Raw genomic sequence first — 19122 nt, 5'->3', positions numbered from 1 at the left:
GTCACTTTTTTACTTTTAAAATAAAAATAACTTTTTGTAAAGATTTCATCTTGTAAGTAATCACTACATCCAACATGGGGCTCGAACCCACAACGCCAAGATCAAGAGCCGCATGCCCCACAGACCGAGCCAGCCAGGTGCCCCTGTGAAGTAAAAGTAATCTATACTCAAACGAGTTAAACAACACGAGTGCTGATTTTCTCACAAAACTCGACAAAACAGAGTGTCTATAATCACTGATCATTTTTTTTTGCCAGTGTATTTAATATGTGAAAATATTATATTTCGAAGTTGTTTCTTTTATTAATTTTCCCATTTTGTTTACAGCTGTATTGAGATATATTTCACGTACCATCAACTTCACCCATTTAAAGTATATAGTTCAGTGGGTTTTGGTACACAGTATTTCAGAGTTGTGCAGCCATCATTACAATCTAACTAAAACTTTTTCAACACCCGGAAAGAAACCCATACCCACTGGCTGTGCGTCTCCATTCCCCTACTCCGCTACCCCTCTGCCCCTGGCTAGGTATTTTTCTTCCCTTAAGTTTATTTATTTATTTTGAGGGAGAGAAAGAGAGAGCACAAGCAGGTGAGGGGCAGAGAGAAGGAGAGAGAATCCCAGACAGGCTCGGGGCCATCAGCAAGAGCCCACTGTGCGGCTGGGACTCAGGAACTGTGAGATCAAGGATCAGCTGAGCTGAGATCAAGGATCAGTAGCCTAACCAACTGAGCCACCCAGGGCCCCCAGGCTAGTTAGTTATCTTTATGTGTTTATTGGCCACTAATGACTTGATGTCTGTTTACTTTGGATTACGTTTTTTTTTTTTAATTGATTAGAGACGGTCTGTATTTATCATGAAGATTAACCATCTGTCTACCATGCATATTGCAATATTTTAAAGCTATTTTCTCAACTTGTTCTACTTTGTTGGTGGCATCCCTTCCTGACAGATGTTTAAATATCTTTCACTTTTTAAAGTAATTTATTGATTTTGACCCATTAGAAACGTTTTCCCTCCTCCAATTATAAAGCTTTCCCCGGTATCCCCTTCTGGTCTTTTGTAGTATCGTGTGGTTTGCCTACGTTTTCAATCTATCTTGGGCTTAGTTGGAGATAGAATAACAGTATCTTACCAAACGCTACTGATCGGAAAAGTCACTTTGATCAAAAGATAGTATGAGTGCTTACGAACAGGGTTGACTTTGTGTCTTCGGTTTTGGTTTCCTGTTTGCTACCGTGGTCTTGCAATTCCTTAACAGTTTTGAACAAGGGGCCCGGCGCGTTCACGTTGCCCTGGACCCCGCAAACTATGCATGGGTCCCGTTTACAAGTCCCGGGCCTGTACTAAAGATAGCACTGGCTATCTTTAAAAGGAATAATAAGCCACATCGTTTTACTTAATTTTCACGGCCATTCTGTTGAGTAGCTGTTCTCGTTTTCCTCTCTATTCTCTAAATGGGGCGATGGAGGCAGGAAGATTAAATAAGGCCACAGAGCCAGGAAGCTACAGCAAAGGGGTTCGAGGCCGGCACCGGTCTAGCCAGAGCCCGGTCAGCGTCCCTTCACCCCCGCAGGCCGGTGCAACCTGGCGGTGAAGCTGGGAGCGCGCGTGGCCGGGCGTCGCGAGCACCGCGGCCGCTCCTCTGCCGGCGCGGGACCCCGCCTTCTTCCCGCCACGGCGCGCGCGAGTGCCCGGCGCGCGCTCGTCTGGCGGGCGGGCACTCGCGCGCGCAGCGGTTGTGTTGCCTGCGAGTTTCCCAAGTTCACACAGGCCCTGGGTTGGCATGGCAACCGGGCAACCTGTTCCAGAGCCGCCTGCCTTCTCCGCACATGCCGCTGCCACCGCCGGAGCCGGGCCAGAGCCTATCCCAGGATGCACCGCGCCAGCCCCGTCCCCAGTGGGCCGCCATGTTGTCGGAGTGAAAGGTAAGGGGGAGCGAGAGCGCCGGAGAGAGAAGATCGGGGGGCTGAAATCCATCTTCATCCTACCGCTCCGCCCGTGAGTATCCGCACCCCGCCGGCCCCAAACGCTGCTCCGGACCCCCAGCGAGCAGGCTGTCCCTTTGTATTGGTGTTTGAGAGCGGCTGTAGGGGTGAGAAGGGCTTTGGAAAAGCCGCCCGGGCCCTGGCTGAGGCTTCTCACTCGCTGTTCCTCGTACATGTTTTGGAGTCAGCAGCAAGGCCCCTATTGTTATCAAAGGAGGGAGGGGGTGGGGAGCGGGGTCGAAGCGAGGAAAATGCCGGGGGTTTAGGCCCGGGCCGTGGGCACAGACATGCCTGTAGCTTTCTGCTGGGCCCTGTTGGAGCCTCCGAAGATTGATGTTGCCATTCGGGTTGCTTTTTTTGATGGGTTTGCGAAGCCGCGAGTCTTCTGTGTGGCCATGAAGTGTAATTCTGGGCCACCCTGGATTTCTTCGACTTCTTGAGCTTCCGTGGCACCGTCGAAGCAGGAGGAACAATAAATCGCTTTAGAAGCAGCCTTGGCCCCTTGTCTACAGGCGAGACCCACCATGGGGAACTTTGCGAGCCTTAAATGTGGAGAAGTGGCGATCAGGAAGTTTCAGATCGCTTTCTAGTCTCCTGGGTGCTTGTGGCCTTTTGTCTCCGTGAGAGCTTGGGTTTTGGTGGGTTCTTCCTCTTTGAGCCTCCCAGTGTTGGTGAGTGTCTGTCTTAACTCAAAGAGGGGCTCACCCCTCGGTAGTAGGAAAACAGATACGCACTACCAGATGGTTTTAGCGCTCACAAACGTTCTTGGTAAACAGACCTCGTTTGTTACCCTTGTCGTACCACTCCCACGTCAAGTGAGGAATAAGCTCCTGGAACTTTTTCCCCCCACTGTAGCACCCCCTCCAATCCCCCCCCCCCCCCCCCGGTGCGCGCGTACACACACACACACACACACACACACACACACACACAGAGACCCGGTATTAGGGAAGGTTTTAGCCTCCCCATAGCTTGAAGAATTGTTATTCATTGTCTAATTGAGAGAACACTGTTTTTAGTTGTCGATAATCCAGTCCGTTCACTTCCTGCTCTTCGTGGGATTAAGGATGAGAGCGGAGAGAGGGTTTTTCGGGTTGTGTTTTAAAGTCAGCCGCTTCTGAAACAATAGACATGTAGCTTTCGCGTTTTGTGTGTTTTATGAAAACACAAAAACCCACCACAACAAGCCTCCTCCCGAGATATGTGGCTCCCGGTGCACTTTTAGTAAACAAAATAAACATTTTGACTCGTTGCTAATTTTAACTTCATAAAACACTCGCTGGGCTGTTGATTGTTTATTTGGACCTTGGGGAAGTACTCACTGGATTTTGAACTTTGAATTAGTGTTTTGCCTTAGCCACAATTGAATGCATTTTGTCCAAGGCCACATCTTTTTGAAGTTGGGTTTGAAGTTTAGTTTGGGTTTGAAATGAACTGCTTTAAAGTAAATTTATGATCACAGAATTTTTTGTTTTCAGTGTGGCAAAAAAAAAAAAAAAACCAAAAAACAAACCAAAAACCACCTTTTATACTAACTACTAAGCATTTTAGTTTTTTTTTTTTTTTTTTTTTTTTTTTTTTTTTTTAAAGAAAAGGTGAGCTTTTGAGAGATCAAAGCGTATTCCTTTGCTTGAAATAAAATCTATTAGGGATATTAAGACACCTCGGTGTGAACAGTTTGAAAACTTTGGAAGAGTATAGAATCATCACTTCTAGTTGTGTATTTTTATAATGTGCTATAACTCTAAAAGGCATCAGCAGTTTAAATGTTTTATAATATTTAAGTGACTGATTTCTTAATTTTTGTGCTGTAGTTGCCAAGATATTACACAACTGCCCGAGACACATGTTAATTGCTTAGGTATTTGCTCACTTTCAAACTGTCCCTTCTGCCAGGTTTTCTCTTGTTTGAGAAACTGCCTTGCCTCATTAGGTAAAGCAGGAAGTCTTAGGGCATACAGATAGCTTTACAAAAGCCAATTGTTTTGTTTGAACTGTTTTGGAGGAACTCCTCCCCCTCCCCAACCCCTTGTTAGAACTTAGTTGTGTTTCAGAGGTAACCCTTTTTCATATGGAAATTCCTTGTTAGAGATGTATTGTGGCAAATCTTTTATTTCAGTTAAAGATTGCGTTTGCTATTTTAGGAATCCTCTTAGAGACTGGAGCTTCATTGCCTTCACTGGTGGCAACGAATTCCTGGGGTCTCAGCATGGTGACTTTAAATTTACCAAAAACTTTTCTATAATTTTATTCTGATTAAAAAAACAACAAACAAACAAAACACATTTGTGAGTCTTAGAGAAAGGATTTCTTCCAATTTCTAGGTGAGGAAACAGGCTCCGAGAGGTTGCTAATTTAGTGGTAAAACTTGAGTTTTGGGACTCCTGGCTTACCCTAGAATAGACTATTAGATTGATAGTCCCTTGTAGAAGAAAACTAACATGGCAGTGACTTGGTTGATGAATGGTAACCAGACCTATTGTGGTGATCGTTTTGAAATATATGTAAATATCCAATTATTATGCTGTACACCTGGAAACTAATACAGTGCTCTGTGTCAGTAATACGTCTATAAAAAAAGTGCAGTTAATTCATTTGAAAATCAAATGGGAGTTATTAGCCTGGTTGTCACTTTGCAATAGCCTATGGTAAACACAGCTATGATTTTCTGGTTTTGGTACTTAAGCATGAACACGATTCTATTCAAGAAAGCACAAACTGTAGTCTAGAAAGCTAGACTCCCCACTACCCTGGTAAAGTTCTGATGGATTAGAATTGTTAACTGAAACTAGGCATTTCCAAGTTAAGCTTTGAACAAATTACAAATTCCGTTGTGTCTCTGGCTTCAAAACATGAATTGTGAGAAGCACATGCTTTATCAGGAGGTTTAATTCTATAAAGAAATAATAGATTTTTCATAAATCTTGTAAACCTGTTTTTGAGACGTTACAGTTGAGCTTGGTAGAGAGAAGGCATGTGCAGCAGTGGGACTATTAAATTGATAGTCTTGAAATTAGACTCCAGTGACTATAGGCAGGGTAGTCTAATAGGTTACTGATTACTTTGTGGCAATTTTTTAAGCACCCACAGTTTGACAGATGTTCTCTCTTGTGTACAAATGTAGCTTTTGGTTTTAAGAACCTAAATAGTAATGTTTCATAGTAACATTTCAGAGATTCTTTGTTCCTTCCAGGGAGGAGTTGTTGCAAGTGAGAGATACGGTATCTGTAAGGGGCGGACAAAAAGTAAGCTTGAGCACAAAACAATTATTTATTTATTTATAGATTTAATTTTGTTTTATTAAAAATTTTTTTTTTAATGTTTATTTTTGGGAGACAGAGAGACAGGGCGGGGGAAGGGCAGAGAGAGAGGGAGACACAATCTGAAGCAGGGTCCAGGCTCCTAAGCTGTCCGCTCAGAGCCGGATGTGGGGCTCAAACCCACTGAGAGCGAGATCATGACCTGGGCTGAAGTTGGATGCTCAACCGACTGAGCCACCCAGGAGCCCCTATAGATTTTATTTTTTAAATTATTTCCACATCCACTGCTCGAACCCACAACCCCGAGATCAAGAGTTGCATGCTCCACAGACTGAGCCAGCCAGGTGCCCCCAAAACAGATTTAGGTTTGAGTCCCTCCTCTGCAACTCACTAGCTGAGTGGCTTTGGGCACATCCCATAACTTTTCTGTCCCTTAGTGTTTTCATTTGTAAAATAGGGCTGATATACTCTCTGCATTGTGTTTGTCAGTTATTATTGAAGTATCTGTTTTTTTACAGTGAGATGTTCTATACTAGTAAAGTGTTTGAATTTGGTTTGGTCTCATCCTATTTTTAAGGGAATAGTGATGTGATTACAACTGTAAATTATTGGTAAAAAATTTTGATCCCCCCCCCCCCCCCCCCCCCCCCCTTGCACCATTCAACAGCAGCTAAAATGGTTCAGGCTAAGAACATCCTGTTGCTGTGCTTGGTCAGGGGGTTCTTACTGTTTCTTCAAGGAGCATCCTATGAATATATTAAACATTTTAAAGGGTCTTTTCAAATTTTAGGCAGTCTGAGTCATTGCTAATTATATACTAGGTTTGGATTTTTGTTTGGTTTATTGGCTTTTGTCTGCTCCGTTTGTAAAATGATATTTTGTAGAGCTCTTGTTCATTGAAGAAGTATCTGTCACAGTTGGCTTATGGTGTAAAGAAGGTGGGTAGAGGAGCCATCGATTGGAGTCCAATTCTATATTGTTATGTTTGGTAGCAACGTAGGGCTTCCCTGAAGTTGCCGTATTGAACTCTGATCTCAATACCTTGTCAGATTGCCTGCCACCAACCAACTTACACTTATTTCCACATGTGCACATATTCAGCAACTTATAAACAGAGGTTTCAGTTTGGCAAAATTGTGTGTATATGTTCTAAAACATTTAGCTGCTTGGTAGAAATTGGTTGTGGATGTGGTATCGCAAAAGACATGGGGCTCCTATTTTTGTTTTATCAAAGCAAATATATTAAATTATGTACATCAACTTATGTTTTAAAAAATGCAAATTTTAAACGCTTGTAACCTCTTTGTCCTTAGGTGTTGGTGGAATGAGCGTTGCATGTGTCTTGAAGAGAAAAGCAGTGCTTTGGCAGGACTCTTTCAGCCCCCACCTGAAACATCACCCTCAAGAACCAGCTAATCCCAACATGCCTGTTGTTTTGACATCTGGAACAGGGTCGCAGGCGCAGCCACAACCAGCTGCAAATCAGGCTCTTGCAGCTGGGACACACTCCAGCCCTGTCCCAGGATCCATAGGAGTTGCAGGCCGTTCCCAAGACGACGCTATGGTGGACTACTTCTTTCAGAGGCAGCATGGTGAGCAGCTTGGGGAGGAGGAAGTGGTGGAGGCGGCTATAATAATAGCAAACATCGATGGCCTACTGGGGATAACATTCATGCAGAACATCAGGTAAAAAAAAGTTCACTATTTCAGCTTTGAAACTCTTTTATAATCTCTGTCCACTCAGGATATCTGCTTTCAGTGAATGTCTTTAAAAGCCTAACTGCTAATTTCATTTGGTCCCAACTTAACAGTCACTTGTTTTAAGGGATGAATGTTGTGATGTTGTCACTGGATCATTTATCATTCTGGTGCTGAAGAGGTAACAACCAGTTCATTTAAGAAAAGACTTCAGATTGTTTTGATGTACACGTTACATTTTCGAGTACACTTTTTTTTAAGTTCTTTTTTTAATGTTTATTTTTGAGAGAGAGAGGCGCGCGCGTGTGCACGAGTGGGGGAGGGGCAGAGAGAGAGGGAGACACAGAATCCGAAGCGGGGTCCAGGCTCTGAGCTGGCAGCACAGAGTCTTGTACGGGGCTTGAACGCACGGACCGTGAGCCTGAGCCTAAGTCAGATGCTTAACTGACTGAGCCACCTAGGTGCCCCTCAGGTACACTTTTTAAACAAATAATATTTTTTCTCCTTTGACATATATTCTTTTTTCTTTTTAAGTTCATTTATTTCTTTTGAGAGAGAGAGCACACAAGCCAGGGAGAGAGAGAGAAGGGGGGAGAGAGAATCCCAAGTAGCCTTCGCACTGTCAGCTCAGAGCTGGGTCTCGAACCCATGAACTGTGAGATTATGACCTGAGCAGAAATCAGGAGTCAGGCGTTTAACCGACTGAATGACCCAGGCGTATTTGGCCTGTTAAAGGATGTGTCCATATTTTCAAAGCCTTTTCTGTTGGCGTGGGTGACTTTTGTTTTTAAGATGTTACAGTTGAAAGTAGGAAGTTGATAACAAATTAGCTGCTCAAGTGAAATTTATTTGAAATGGAACTGGTATATTTAATGTTTTGTGTCAGAGGAGTGGTGTGGCTTTTAGGTTTCAGCCATCTTTGTCCTCTTGTTGTAAGTGCTTGGCTTCATTTGGTGAATTTTAACATGCTTACTTTTAGTAATCCAAAACCACAGCTGGAATCACAGCGTTATTTTGCTGAGAAGAGAGTTCAGCTTGATCTAGGTTTCCTAACTTCCTGATAGTGACGAAAGGCTTAGAATGTTTTAATCAGGCTATTCTTTGAAATAGGATATAGGTTGAATTTGCAGAGGTTCATTTTATATTGCCAGTGTCTTGAGTACTGACTAGCAGAAGGAACTTTCAGCCTTTCGCTAGGTCCCTGCTGCTTCTGTTCTGCCTTAGAAGTAAATCAGGCACAAGCACACTTGCAAATCTGAATTCTCATTGTGCTTTGCCTGACCCTTCAAAAAAGGCAGCCCATGTGCCATGGTTCTTTATCATACTAGAAATGAAGAGGTGGGGTTTATCTTCTTCTTTACGAGATTTATCGAGCATGTTGATGATACGTCTCTGGTTTATTGGAACTGTCGTATATATCAGTGCTGCTTCAAAAGCACATACTATGTGTAAGTGAGGGACACTAAGAAGTCAGACACGTGGGAGCTTCTTGTGCACTTGGGACACTTTTTGTCTTTAAGGCAGTGTATTTGCTATTTGTTTGGAGTCTTGTGGGTGGGAATCAGATTTTACTCATCTCACTATCCTATTCCCTAGAATTTGGCATATAATAAAGCTTCAGAGGAAATTTACTGATTGCGTGAGTCCTTTATTCTTTGGCTTTAAAATAAAATAGGAGTGGGGAGCCTGGGTGGCTCAGTTGGTTAAGCGTCTGTCTTTGGCTCAGGTCATGATCTCGTGGTTCATGGGTTCGAGCCCCGTATCGGGCTCTCTGCTGTCGGCGTAGAGCCTGCCTCGGATCCTCTGCCCTCCTCTCTTTCTACTCCTCCCCTGCTCGTTCTTTCTCTCAAAATAAATAAATAAATAAATAAATAAATTTTAAAATAAAATTGGAGAAAAAAGACATCGTCACAAAGAGAAGGGCTTTGAATGCCAATGCTAAGATTTAGTTCGGTAGGCTGCAGGGTTTTTGAGTGTGTATGTATGGATTGGTGTTTGGGAAGATTGAGTTGGCAGTGAGAGATGGGAGTGGGTAAGGGTTGAGACTAATTGGACAGCTACTCTCACAGCCCTGGTGTGAGCAATGGTCAAGAACGTATGAGACTGAGAAATACAGAGTTTGGTGACTGAATTAGAAATCTTAGGTCTGTGGGAAAATGAAGTAATAGAGGAAAAGGAATAGAGACAGTATCTGGTTTGGGGACAAGATAATTAAATTTGGTAATACACCTGTTGAGTTTGAGATGTAGGCAGCTGTACATGTGGGGAGACCAAAGTAGGGGGTGTTTGGTTTGGATGGTATCTGTGTAGGGGGCAAAAGTGAAAGGATTGTAATCTTTGCTTTATTTGGCTAAACACTGTTTAGAAATCATAAACGTTGGTTTTAAAAATCTCTATTATAGCTCTTATGTTGGCTTTCCTAATGATAGTCCATTGGGTAAAAGCTTAAAGGAGAATCAAGGTGCTTGCCTGTCTTGTGTAGTTGGGAAAATCAAACTCTGGGTTAGTTTTTGGCAAAACTCTAAGATCTAAAAATCTGGCTGTGCTGTGCAAGTCAGCAAGTGTTTATTGAAGGCTTAGTCTGGGCTGTGTCTTATGCTAGGCCTTATCATAAGGAATCATATCTGATTGAGCAGTTTTATCCAGGTCGTTTAGCAAACTAGAGTTAACATTGAACGGCAAAACCTGTTCCATACCCTGGGGACCTAAACCAGTGAACCAGCTTGGAATTGGCACTCGTCAGAACACAATTCTGTTGGGCCAGACGCATGATAGAGTGAACAGCATTGGAGAAACTCCGGGTAGTTGCTGTGTTGTGGCTGTGGGCCGCACACAGATTACCTCTTCTGCAGTCATCATAGTGTATTGTAATTTACTAGTTTTGGTGTTGATCTCATCTGTTGGTCTGAACTATGCCAGGGCAAAGACTGTTGTGTTTTTCATGCTGCTTTGCCTGGCGGTGTCTGTAATTTTTGTGTTGATGGTTATGAGGACGAGAAGTTCTTCAGATTTGTACTCGGTAAAACCGTAGATCTGAGAGTGCAGCTATCCTGCTGGGAAACACCGGGTAACAGGTGAGGCAGAGTGCAGGGTAATTGAAGAGCGGAGGGGCTTATCTTTAGGTGGAGAATCACTGCCGTCATCAGCCAGTGTTACTGATTGGAGGAATAAAAAGGTGTTTGATCTGTCAGGTGGGAACCACTGATGGTGATAGAAACATTTACTGAGCATTTACATTATAGGCCCTGGATCATATATTATTTCCTGTAGTTACTCCTCAGGACAGTCCCATGGGGGAGGTAGTATTCTTTCTGAGAGATGAGAAACTGAAACTTAGTTACCAGGTAAACTCCGATTTTGAAATCAGGTCTTTGTTATTCCAGTTCCCATGCTCAGTCTATATTTCTGCCTCTCCCCCCCCCCCCCCCCCCCCCCCCCCCCCCCCCCCCCCCCCCCGGGGAAGAGTTCCAGCCTTAAAAACTAGACCAAACCAAACAAAGTGATTGCAACAAAGTAGCACATTCTGAGGTCAGAGAATTAAAAGCCATGATTTTGCTTGAATTTTAGAGATGATAAACTTGATCATAAGGAGAAGAGTACAAATAATGTTGACATTTCTCCTAGAATTGCAAGAGTCCTTTTTTTCCACAGGAACGGTAATGCTAAAGTCTATTTTTTTTTTTCAGATTTGTTTTTATTACATGTGTATTCTAAGTAGTAATTGTGGGAAACTTACCTATATTGAGACAGAATGACTTGCCAGCACATTCTGCCACAACCCTGGGCTATTATTACTGTTTGGTGGGCCTGTTTCATTAGCCTTTTTTTTTAAAGGCCTTTTGGCAAAATGGAGCAACATTTAAGATCAGATTGGCAGAATGCTTTTATCAAAGTGAGTTGGCGAAGTAAAAGAATATCACAGGCTATGATGCCAGTCAATAGTGTTGGAGGGAAGGAAACTATTTATTGTGCCAGGTACTTTACGGCCATTTCTCTCATTATTACTTGCATTTATGAACAATCAGGTTTTTTCACTTAAAAAAAACCTTTCTCTTTCCTTTTGAGTTAGGATTTTCTTGCCTGATGTAGAAATTCTCATAGTGTATGAGTTTTCCCTTCTTTTAATGATGAGCTCTGTTAAGCTGTGCCTAAATATGTATGTGCCTTTTTTTTAATATGCAAGTTTTATTTTCTAAGTATAAACCTTAACATAATCAGCATGAGGCTCTTTAAAGGCTTAAACAACAGCTTGAGAACATGTGTTGAGGTAATATGCACTACTTAAAAAAATTTTTTTAATGTTTATTTATTTTTGAGAGAGAGAGACAGTGTGAGTGGGGGAGAGGCAGAGAGAGAGAGAGAGACACACACACACAGACAGACACAGAATGTGAAGAGGCTCCAGGCACTGAGCTGTCAGCACAGAGCCTGATGTGGGGCTCGAATTCACCAACTGCGAGATCATGACCTGAGCTGAAGTCGGACGCTTAACTGACTGAGCCATCCAGGTGCCCCTATGCACTACTTTAAAAATCTTGAAAACTTTATTTAAAATGTAAAGTAATTGAATTTTAAATATTTTAAAATTTGCTTAAAATAAAATAATTTAAATTTAAAAATTAAAATGTTTAAATTAAATCTTTGAATAAATATTTAAAATTAGGTGAAACTTAGACACCATAAAAATAATTTTGAGGTGAGGAATGTGTTTAGATTTGTGTGTTTATTTTAAAAAGTTGTAGTGTGCAAACTCTTTATGGTTGGTCTTTTTGTATTTGTCTTTCTTTCTACCTTAAGAATACAAACATATTGTCACTTATTTTAAGTATTAAAATTACTATATTTGGCATAGTTAGAAACTTCAGACCCCCTTCTCCCCCATTTATGGGTCAAATTGAGGTCGTTGGAGGAGAATGAGGTTAAGAAATCTCATGAATTTTGTTTTTTGGCCTGTTAAACTTAACCACAGCAAGCAAGACAATGGATGTGGATCAAGGTATTATAAAATACTAGAAAGCACATTTTTCTATGTGAGTAAATAATATTTTTAAAAAACGTTGCCTACAAAAAATTTGTGTTCTTTAACAGTGATTTTTATAACCGAAGAACTTTTATTTTGAATAGTATTAAAAGTTTCATCATGTAAAGCCCAAGGTCAAGTCTTTGACTTGTGATTGTTTTATTCTCTTATTGTGAAATCTGTTTTCTCTGTAAACTGCTGTGAGATAAAGTGGGTGATGAAATAGCAAAAAAAATTTAGGGTTGACCAATTGAACTGTGTGGCCTCTGAACTGGATTTTAAGGAACAGAGGTGGGGAGCTCTACTTTGGGTGAAAAGAAATTGAGAGGATGGGGCACCTGGGTGGCTCAGTCAGTTAAGCCTCCTACTTCGGCTCAGGTCATGACCTCATAGTTCATGAGTTCAAGCCCTGTGTCGGGCTCTGTGCTGACAGCTCAGAGCCTGGAGCCTGCTTCAGATTCTGTGTCTCTGTCTCTCTGTGCCCCTCCCCTGTCCATTCTCCCTCCCTCCCTCCCTCTCTCTCTCTCTCACAAAAATAAATAAACTTAAAAGATTTTAAGAAATTTAGAGGACAACTCAACAGATCTTTTTCAGTTTTGCTAGTAGTCTTTTGGCACTAGGATATTTTTTTTTTTTTTAATATTTAAAAAAAAATTTTTTTTAACGTTTATTTATTTTTGAGACAGAGGGAGACAGAGCATGAATGGGGGAGGGTCAGAGAGAGGGAGACACAAAATCTGAAACAGGCTCCAGGCTCTGAGCTGTCAGCACAGAGCCCAACGCGGGGCTCGAACTCACGGACCGCGAGATCATGACCTGAGCCGAAGTCAGCCGCTCAACCGACTGAGCCATCCAGGCGCCCCTGCACTAGGATATATCAGTATCCACCATAGATTGACAGTTGGTTGGTGGGAGATAATTCTAGATAGCCTGGCAGAATTCAATGGGTGAGCCTTCTCTTTGACTCTGTATCTCTGTTTTCTTTCACTTGGTGTTGTCATCTTCTATTGGTATCTTGACACTTACCCTTGATATGTGTGTCCATAGTCTCCAGTGTCTGTTAGTTAATCCTTACATTTGTAATTAACAATATTGTGTTAAACTAGGAGGGATGTCAAGTATTCCTCATACTGAGAATCTCCTCGTTCCCTGGAGATCTTTTTCTAGTGTCCCTGCCAAATGATTGTGCTAGATTATGAGCCTCTTGTCTTTTTGGGTAGATTGCTTAGATGTTTCAGCATTTGGGCCATTGCCATTGAACGGCATCCCCTAAAGCTGAGTAATCTGTGCTTTCATATCTTGAAGCCTTTTTCATTATATCTGGAGTTCACAAAGACTCAACGTGTTATGTACTCAGTCAAAGGATCCCTTTCTTTGACTAGAACTATTTTCCATTTTTAAGAATTGGGTTCCAGTGTAAAACAAAACAAAACAGCATTCAGTCAGTTGCTCTTTACTAATTCTGTGTGTGGTACTTGATTGTATGTGCCCCCTAGATGGCAACTTGCAGAAGTTTGTGACACATCTTTACTTTGTTTTGTTTCGGAAGATGTTTGGAGTGGAATTAGGGGAAAAAAAATACATAAGATAGGTGGTAATGAGATGTAACCGTGGGGAAACTAAGGGTATGTCAGCAAAATGAAGGGGGTAATGTTAGAATTTCTAAATATGTGCCAGACTGGTGAGTTACAGAATTTGCTCTGGGTGTCCTTGTGGCCAAAGAAAAGAGGGAAATGTGGCAAATTATGAGACTCTTCGTAAGAGAAAACCACAGCAGTTATTCAGGAAGAGATTTCAGTTTCAGATGTGTTTGAAGTGTTTTGTAAAGTAATGTGGTGATGCTGGTTTTCAGTGCATTTTTCTGTTGCTGCACAAGAGTGACACATCTTTTGTGTGTGTGTCCATTTTCTCTGAGGCAACGGCATTTACTGAATACTTCCTATAGGCTGAGCCTGATTACAGAGTTATGCTTTTGGGTACTGTGGAAAAAATACTTAAAAAAAAGTTCTAGCACTTGCTTAGAATCTCTCCGTTCTAGGGAATGGCTTAACGTTCATAGAGGAACATAGGCCTGCCAATCAATACACTTCCAAGAGCGTAGTTAGTGCTGGGGATAGGGTAAGTAACGTTTTTGTTTTTTGGTTGAGGAATTTCTGGCCCTCTTTGCTTTGTCTTTTACATTCAGTTTCTTCATCTTTGGAATATGGTAAGGAGCCGTAGTGAGAGTGTGGCTTTGGCTCAGTGGACTGCTCTGGCAGTTTGCGCCCTGCCTGTTACTGTTTTGAGAAGTGATGGCCAGCGATTGGCATTAGATTGGGTGAGTTTACTGTTTGGAAATTGGACTAAAGACCTTGGGCCTGAAGGGTGTACCTGGCATTGGTGATAAAGTCCGCAGTTGAAGAGTTACTGGACCTATTGCAGAGGAGCACTCTTCCATGTTTTTTCCATGTCATATTTTTGGAGAACTGTGGCTTTTAAAGTGCCTTAGTAATGGTTTCAGAGGACTTGGTCTATTTCATGCCCTCAGTAAGTGCTCTTTTATGGTTAAAGTACCCTTCTTAGTGTTTTTATGAATCTCATCAGGAAAATTCTTAGGTTTGTGGAAATTGAGGGCCCTAAAGATTTTTTTTTATAACTGCTTTATTGATACATAATTCATCCATTTACAGTGCACAATTCATTGGTTTTTAATGTATTCACAGAGTTGTCCAGCCATTATCACAGTTTTAGAACATTTTCAGCACCCCAAAAAACTATATCCAGTAACTTTCACTTCCAGTCCTTGGCAGCCGCCAGTCTACTTTCTGTGTCTGTGGATTTGTTGGTTCTGAACAGTTCATATAAATGGAGTCCTACAATGTGTAGTCCTTTGTGACTGGCTTCTTTCACTTACCATCATGATTGATTTATTATTTATTATTAACATTTTTTTCTAATGTTTATTTTTGAGAGTGAGAGAGAGCGACAGAGTGCAAGCGGGGAGGGGCAGAGAGAGAGGGAGACACAGAATCCAAAGCAGGCTCCATGCTGCTCCGAGGTGTCGGCACAGAGCCCAGTATGGGCTCTCACAAACTGTGACATCGTACCCTGAGCTGAAGTCAGCCGCTTAATCAACTGAGCCACCCAGGTGCCCCTAGCATCATGTTTTTAAAAATTTTTTTTTTTTAACGTTTATTTATTTTTGAGACAGAGAAAGACAGAGCATGAACGGGGGAGGGGCAGAGAGAGGGAGACACAGAATCAGAAGCAGGCTCCAGGTTCCAAGCCATCAGCCCAGGGCCCGATGCGGGGCTCGAACTCACGGACTGTGAGATCGTGACCTGAGCTGAAGTCGGACGCTTAATCAACTGAGCCACCCAGGTGCCCCTAGCATCATGTTTTTAAAAATTTTTTTTTTTTTAACGTTTATTTATTTTTGAGACAGAGAAAGACAGAGCATGAACGGGGGAGGGGCAGAGAGAGGGAGACACAGAATCAGAAGCAGGCTCCAGGTTCCAAGCCATCAGCCCAGGGCCCGATGCGGGGCTCGAACTCACGGACTGTGAGATCGTGACCTGAGCTGAAGTCGGACGCTTAACTGACTGAGTCACCCAGGTGCCCCCCTAGCATCATGTTTTAAAGGTCCTTCCATGTTTTAGCATGTATCAGGACCTCATTTCTTTTTATTGCTTAATAATAATGCATTATATAGGGATACACACCACATTTTATTTATCCATTTGTCGATTGATGGACAAGTTTTTGTATACAAGTTTTTGTTTGGATGTATGCTTTCATTCCTTTTGGGTACCTAAAGATTTATTAAACATTTCTTTTAATGTTTAATTTTGAGAGAGAGAGAGCGTGCGCCCACGCGTGTGAGCCGGGGAGGGGCAGAGAGAGAGGGAGACACAGAATCTGAAGCTGGCTCCAGGGTCTGAGCTGTCATCATGGAGCCTGACATGGGGCTCGAACTCACAAACTGTGAGATCATGACTTGAGCCCAAGCTGGAGGCTCAACCGACTGAGCCACCCAGGCGCCCCTGGGTACCTAAAGATTTTTAAAAGGGCATAAGTTTCATATGTACAGATACAGAAATAATGGGAATTTTTTTCACTGATGCGAGTACTTTTATTTATTTAATTTAATTTAAAATTTTTCATTTATTGATTTATTTTTAAGGTGGTTTTACCTTTTAAAAAATTTTTTTTTAAGTTTATTTATTTTGTGTGTGTGTGAGAGAGAGTGTAGGTGCAGGGGAGAGGCAGAGAGAGAGAGAGAGAGAGAGAGAGAGAGAATCCCAAGCAGGCTCCAAGCTGTCAGCATAGAGCCCCATGGGAGGCTCAATCCCACAATCCATGAAATTATGACCTGAGCTAAGATCAAGAGTTGGATGTTTAACTGACTGAGCCAGCCAGGTGCCCCAAGGTAGTTTTACCTCTTAAAAAAAAAAAAAAAAAAATTTATTTAGAGCATGTGCATGCACAGCTGGGCAGGGGCAGAGAGAGAGGGAGACAGAGGATTCCAAGCAGGCTCTGTGCTGTTACCGCCATAGTCTGATGCGGGGCTTGAAGCCATGAACCATAAGACCACAACCTGAGCCGAAGTCATATGCTTAACCAACTGAGCCACCCAGGCGCACCCGTGGTTTTACCTTTATAATGACTGATTCAAACCCAGGATCTGAATCACAAATTCCAGATGTCTGGTGGCACTTTTCTGTAGGCCTGTTTTTTTGTTTTTTGTTTTTTGTTTTTTTTAATGTAAGCTCTAGGCCCAGTAAGAGTCAAGAATCGCATGCTTTACCAATTGAGCCAGCCAGACACCCCTGTATTTTTTTTTTTTTATAACTTTTAAATTTCAATTTTTTATGGAAGTATAGTTGACATATTAGTTTCAGGTATATAACATAGTGAGTTGACATAAACATGAAATGATCACCACGATAAGTCTAGTTACCATTTGTCATACAAACTTATTACACTATTATTGACTGTTCTGTATATGACCCTTTACTGTGCCATGACTTACTTGTCTCATAACTGGAAATTTATACCTCTTAATCCCCTTCACTTTTTTGCCTATCCTCTACCCCATCCCCCCACCACCTTGTTCTCTGTATTTATGAGTCTGTTTCTGCTTTGTTTTGTTGGTTCACTTGTTTTGTTCTTTAGGTTCCACTTATAAGTGAAAATGTACTGTATTTGTCTTTTCCTGTACCATTTATTTCATTTAGCAGAATACTCTCTGGGACCACCCATGTTGTCACAGATGGAAAGTTTTCACTTTTCCATTTGTGGCTAAGTAATATTCCATTGTAAATATATGCACAACATCTTTATTAATACCTGCATCTATCAGTGAACACTTAGGTTGCTTCCATATCTTGGCTATTGTAAATAATGCTGTAGTGAACATATGGGTGCATATATCTTTTCGAAATAGTGTTTTATTTTCTTTGGATAGATACCCACAAGTGGAATTGTTGGATTGTATGGAATTCCTAGTTTTAATTTTTTTGAGGAACCTCCATACTGTTTTCCATAGTGGCTGTACCACTTTACATTCCCACCAACTATGCACAAGGATTCCCTCTTCTCCACAACCTCAACAACACTTGTTACTTGTCTTTTTTTTTTTTTTTAATTTTTAAAGTATTTATTTATTTAAAGTTGATGCACTTGAGAGAGAGAGAGGGAGAGGAAGGGAGGGGCAGAGAGAATTCTAAGCAGGCTTCTGCTGTTGGTGCAGAGCCTGATGCGGGGCTCGATTTTATGAACTGTGAGATCATGGCCTGAGCTGAAATCAAGAGTCAGATGCTTAACTGACTGTGCCACTTATGCACCCCACTTCTTGTCTTTTTGATACTGGCCATTCTGACAGGTGTGAGGGAGTATCTCACTGTGGTTTTGATTTACATTTCTGTGATGATTAATAATGTTGAGCATCTTTTCATGTGTTAGTTGGCCATCTGTTTGTCTTTTGGAAAAATGTCTATCCAGGTCCTCTGCATTTTTTTTTTAATTTTTTTTTTTTTAAACGTTTATTTATTTTTGAGACAGAGAGAGATAGACCATGAACGGGGGAGGGTCAGAGAGAGAGGGAGACACAGAATCTGAAACAGGCTCCAGGCTCTGAGCAGTCAGCACAGAGCCCGACGCGGGGCCCGAACTCACGGACCGCGAGATCGTGACCTGAGCCGAAGTCGGATGCTTAACAGACTGAGCCACCCAGGCGCCCCCAGGTCCTCTGCATTTTTAAATCAGATAATTTGTCTTTTTGGTGGTGAGTTTATGAGGTCTTCATATATTTTTGGATGTTAACTTCTTATTAGTTATATCATTTGCAAATATTACCTCCCATTCAGTAGGTTGCCTTTTCATTTTGTTGATGGTTTCCTTTACTATGAAAACGTTGTTTTAGTTGAATGTAGTCCTGATTGTTTATTTTTGTGTTTTTTTTTTTTTTTTTTCTTTTTGCCTTTGCCTGAGGAGATAGATCCAAAAATACATGCTGAGACTCATGTCTGAGAGTTTACTGTGCCTTTGTTTTCTTTTAGGAGTTTTATGGTTTCAGCTTTTACATTTAGGTCTTTAATCCATTTGAGTTTTTTGTTCTGTATGGTATAAGAAAGTGGTCCAGTTTCATATTTTCGCCTATAGTTGTCCAGTTTTTTCAACATGATTTATCAAAGAGACTATCTTTTCCCCATTGTATATTCTTGCTTCCTTTGTTATAGAGTAATCGACCATGTATGTGTGGATTCATTTCTGGGCTCTCTAGTCTCCATTGATCTGTGTCTTTTTGTACCAGTGTCATACTGTTTTGATTGCTATAGCTTTGCAGTATAGTTTGAAATCTGGGAGCATACCTCCAGCTGCTTTGTGCTTTCTCAAGATTGCTTTGGCTATTTGGTGATGGTGGTTTTTTTGTTTGTTTGTTTGTTTTTTGGTTCTGTACACATTTTAGGATTAATTTAGTTTTGTGAAAAATGTTCTTGATATTTTGATAGGGATTGCATTGAATCTGTAGGTTGCTTTGGGTATGTAGACATTTTAAACAATATTCTTCCATTCTGTGAGCGTGGTATACTTTTCTATTTATTTGTGTCATCTTCAATTTCTTTTATCAGGTCTTACAGTGTTCAGAGTACAGCTCTTTTACCTCCTTGGTT

The 19122-nt window shown here is 41.5% G+C and overlaps 1 protein-coding gene across 1 annotated transcript in view; it reads left to right on the top strand.

Annotated features, from left to right (window-relative positions):
- The first annotated feature begins 1847 nt into the window (after positions 1-1847).
- Positions 1848-19122, top strand: part of PUM1 (pumilio RNA binding family member 1) — a 133003-nt gene continuing 115728 nt past the window's right edge. Inside the window, 3 exon segments of the mRNA XM_042952319.1 lie at positions 1848-1930; positions 6564-6851; positions 6854-6936. Of these exon segments, the coding sequence (XP_042808253.1) occupies positions 6575-6851; positions 6854-6936 (360 nt within the window). The 5' untranslated portion in view covers positions 1848-1930; positions 6564-6574.

The sequence above is a fragment of the Panthera leo genome, chromosome C1, assembly GCF_018350215.1.
Source record: "Panthera leo isolate Ple1 chromosome C1, P.leo_Ple1_pat1.1, whole genome shotgun sequence".
Classification (NCBI taxonomy): Eukaryota; Metazoa; Chordata; class Mammalia; order Carnivora; family Felidae; genus Panthera; species Panthera leo.
The sequence above is the reverse complement of the archived record's forward strand: the minus strand, read 5'-3'. Positions and strand labels throughout refer to the sequence as shown.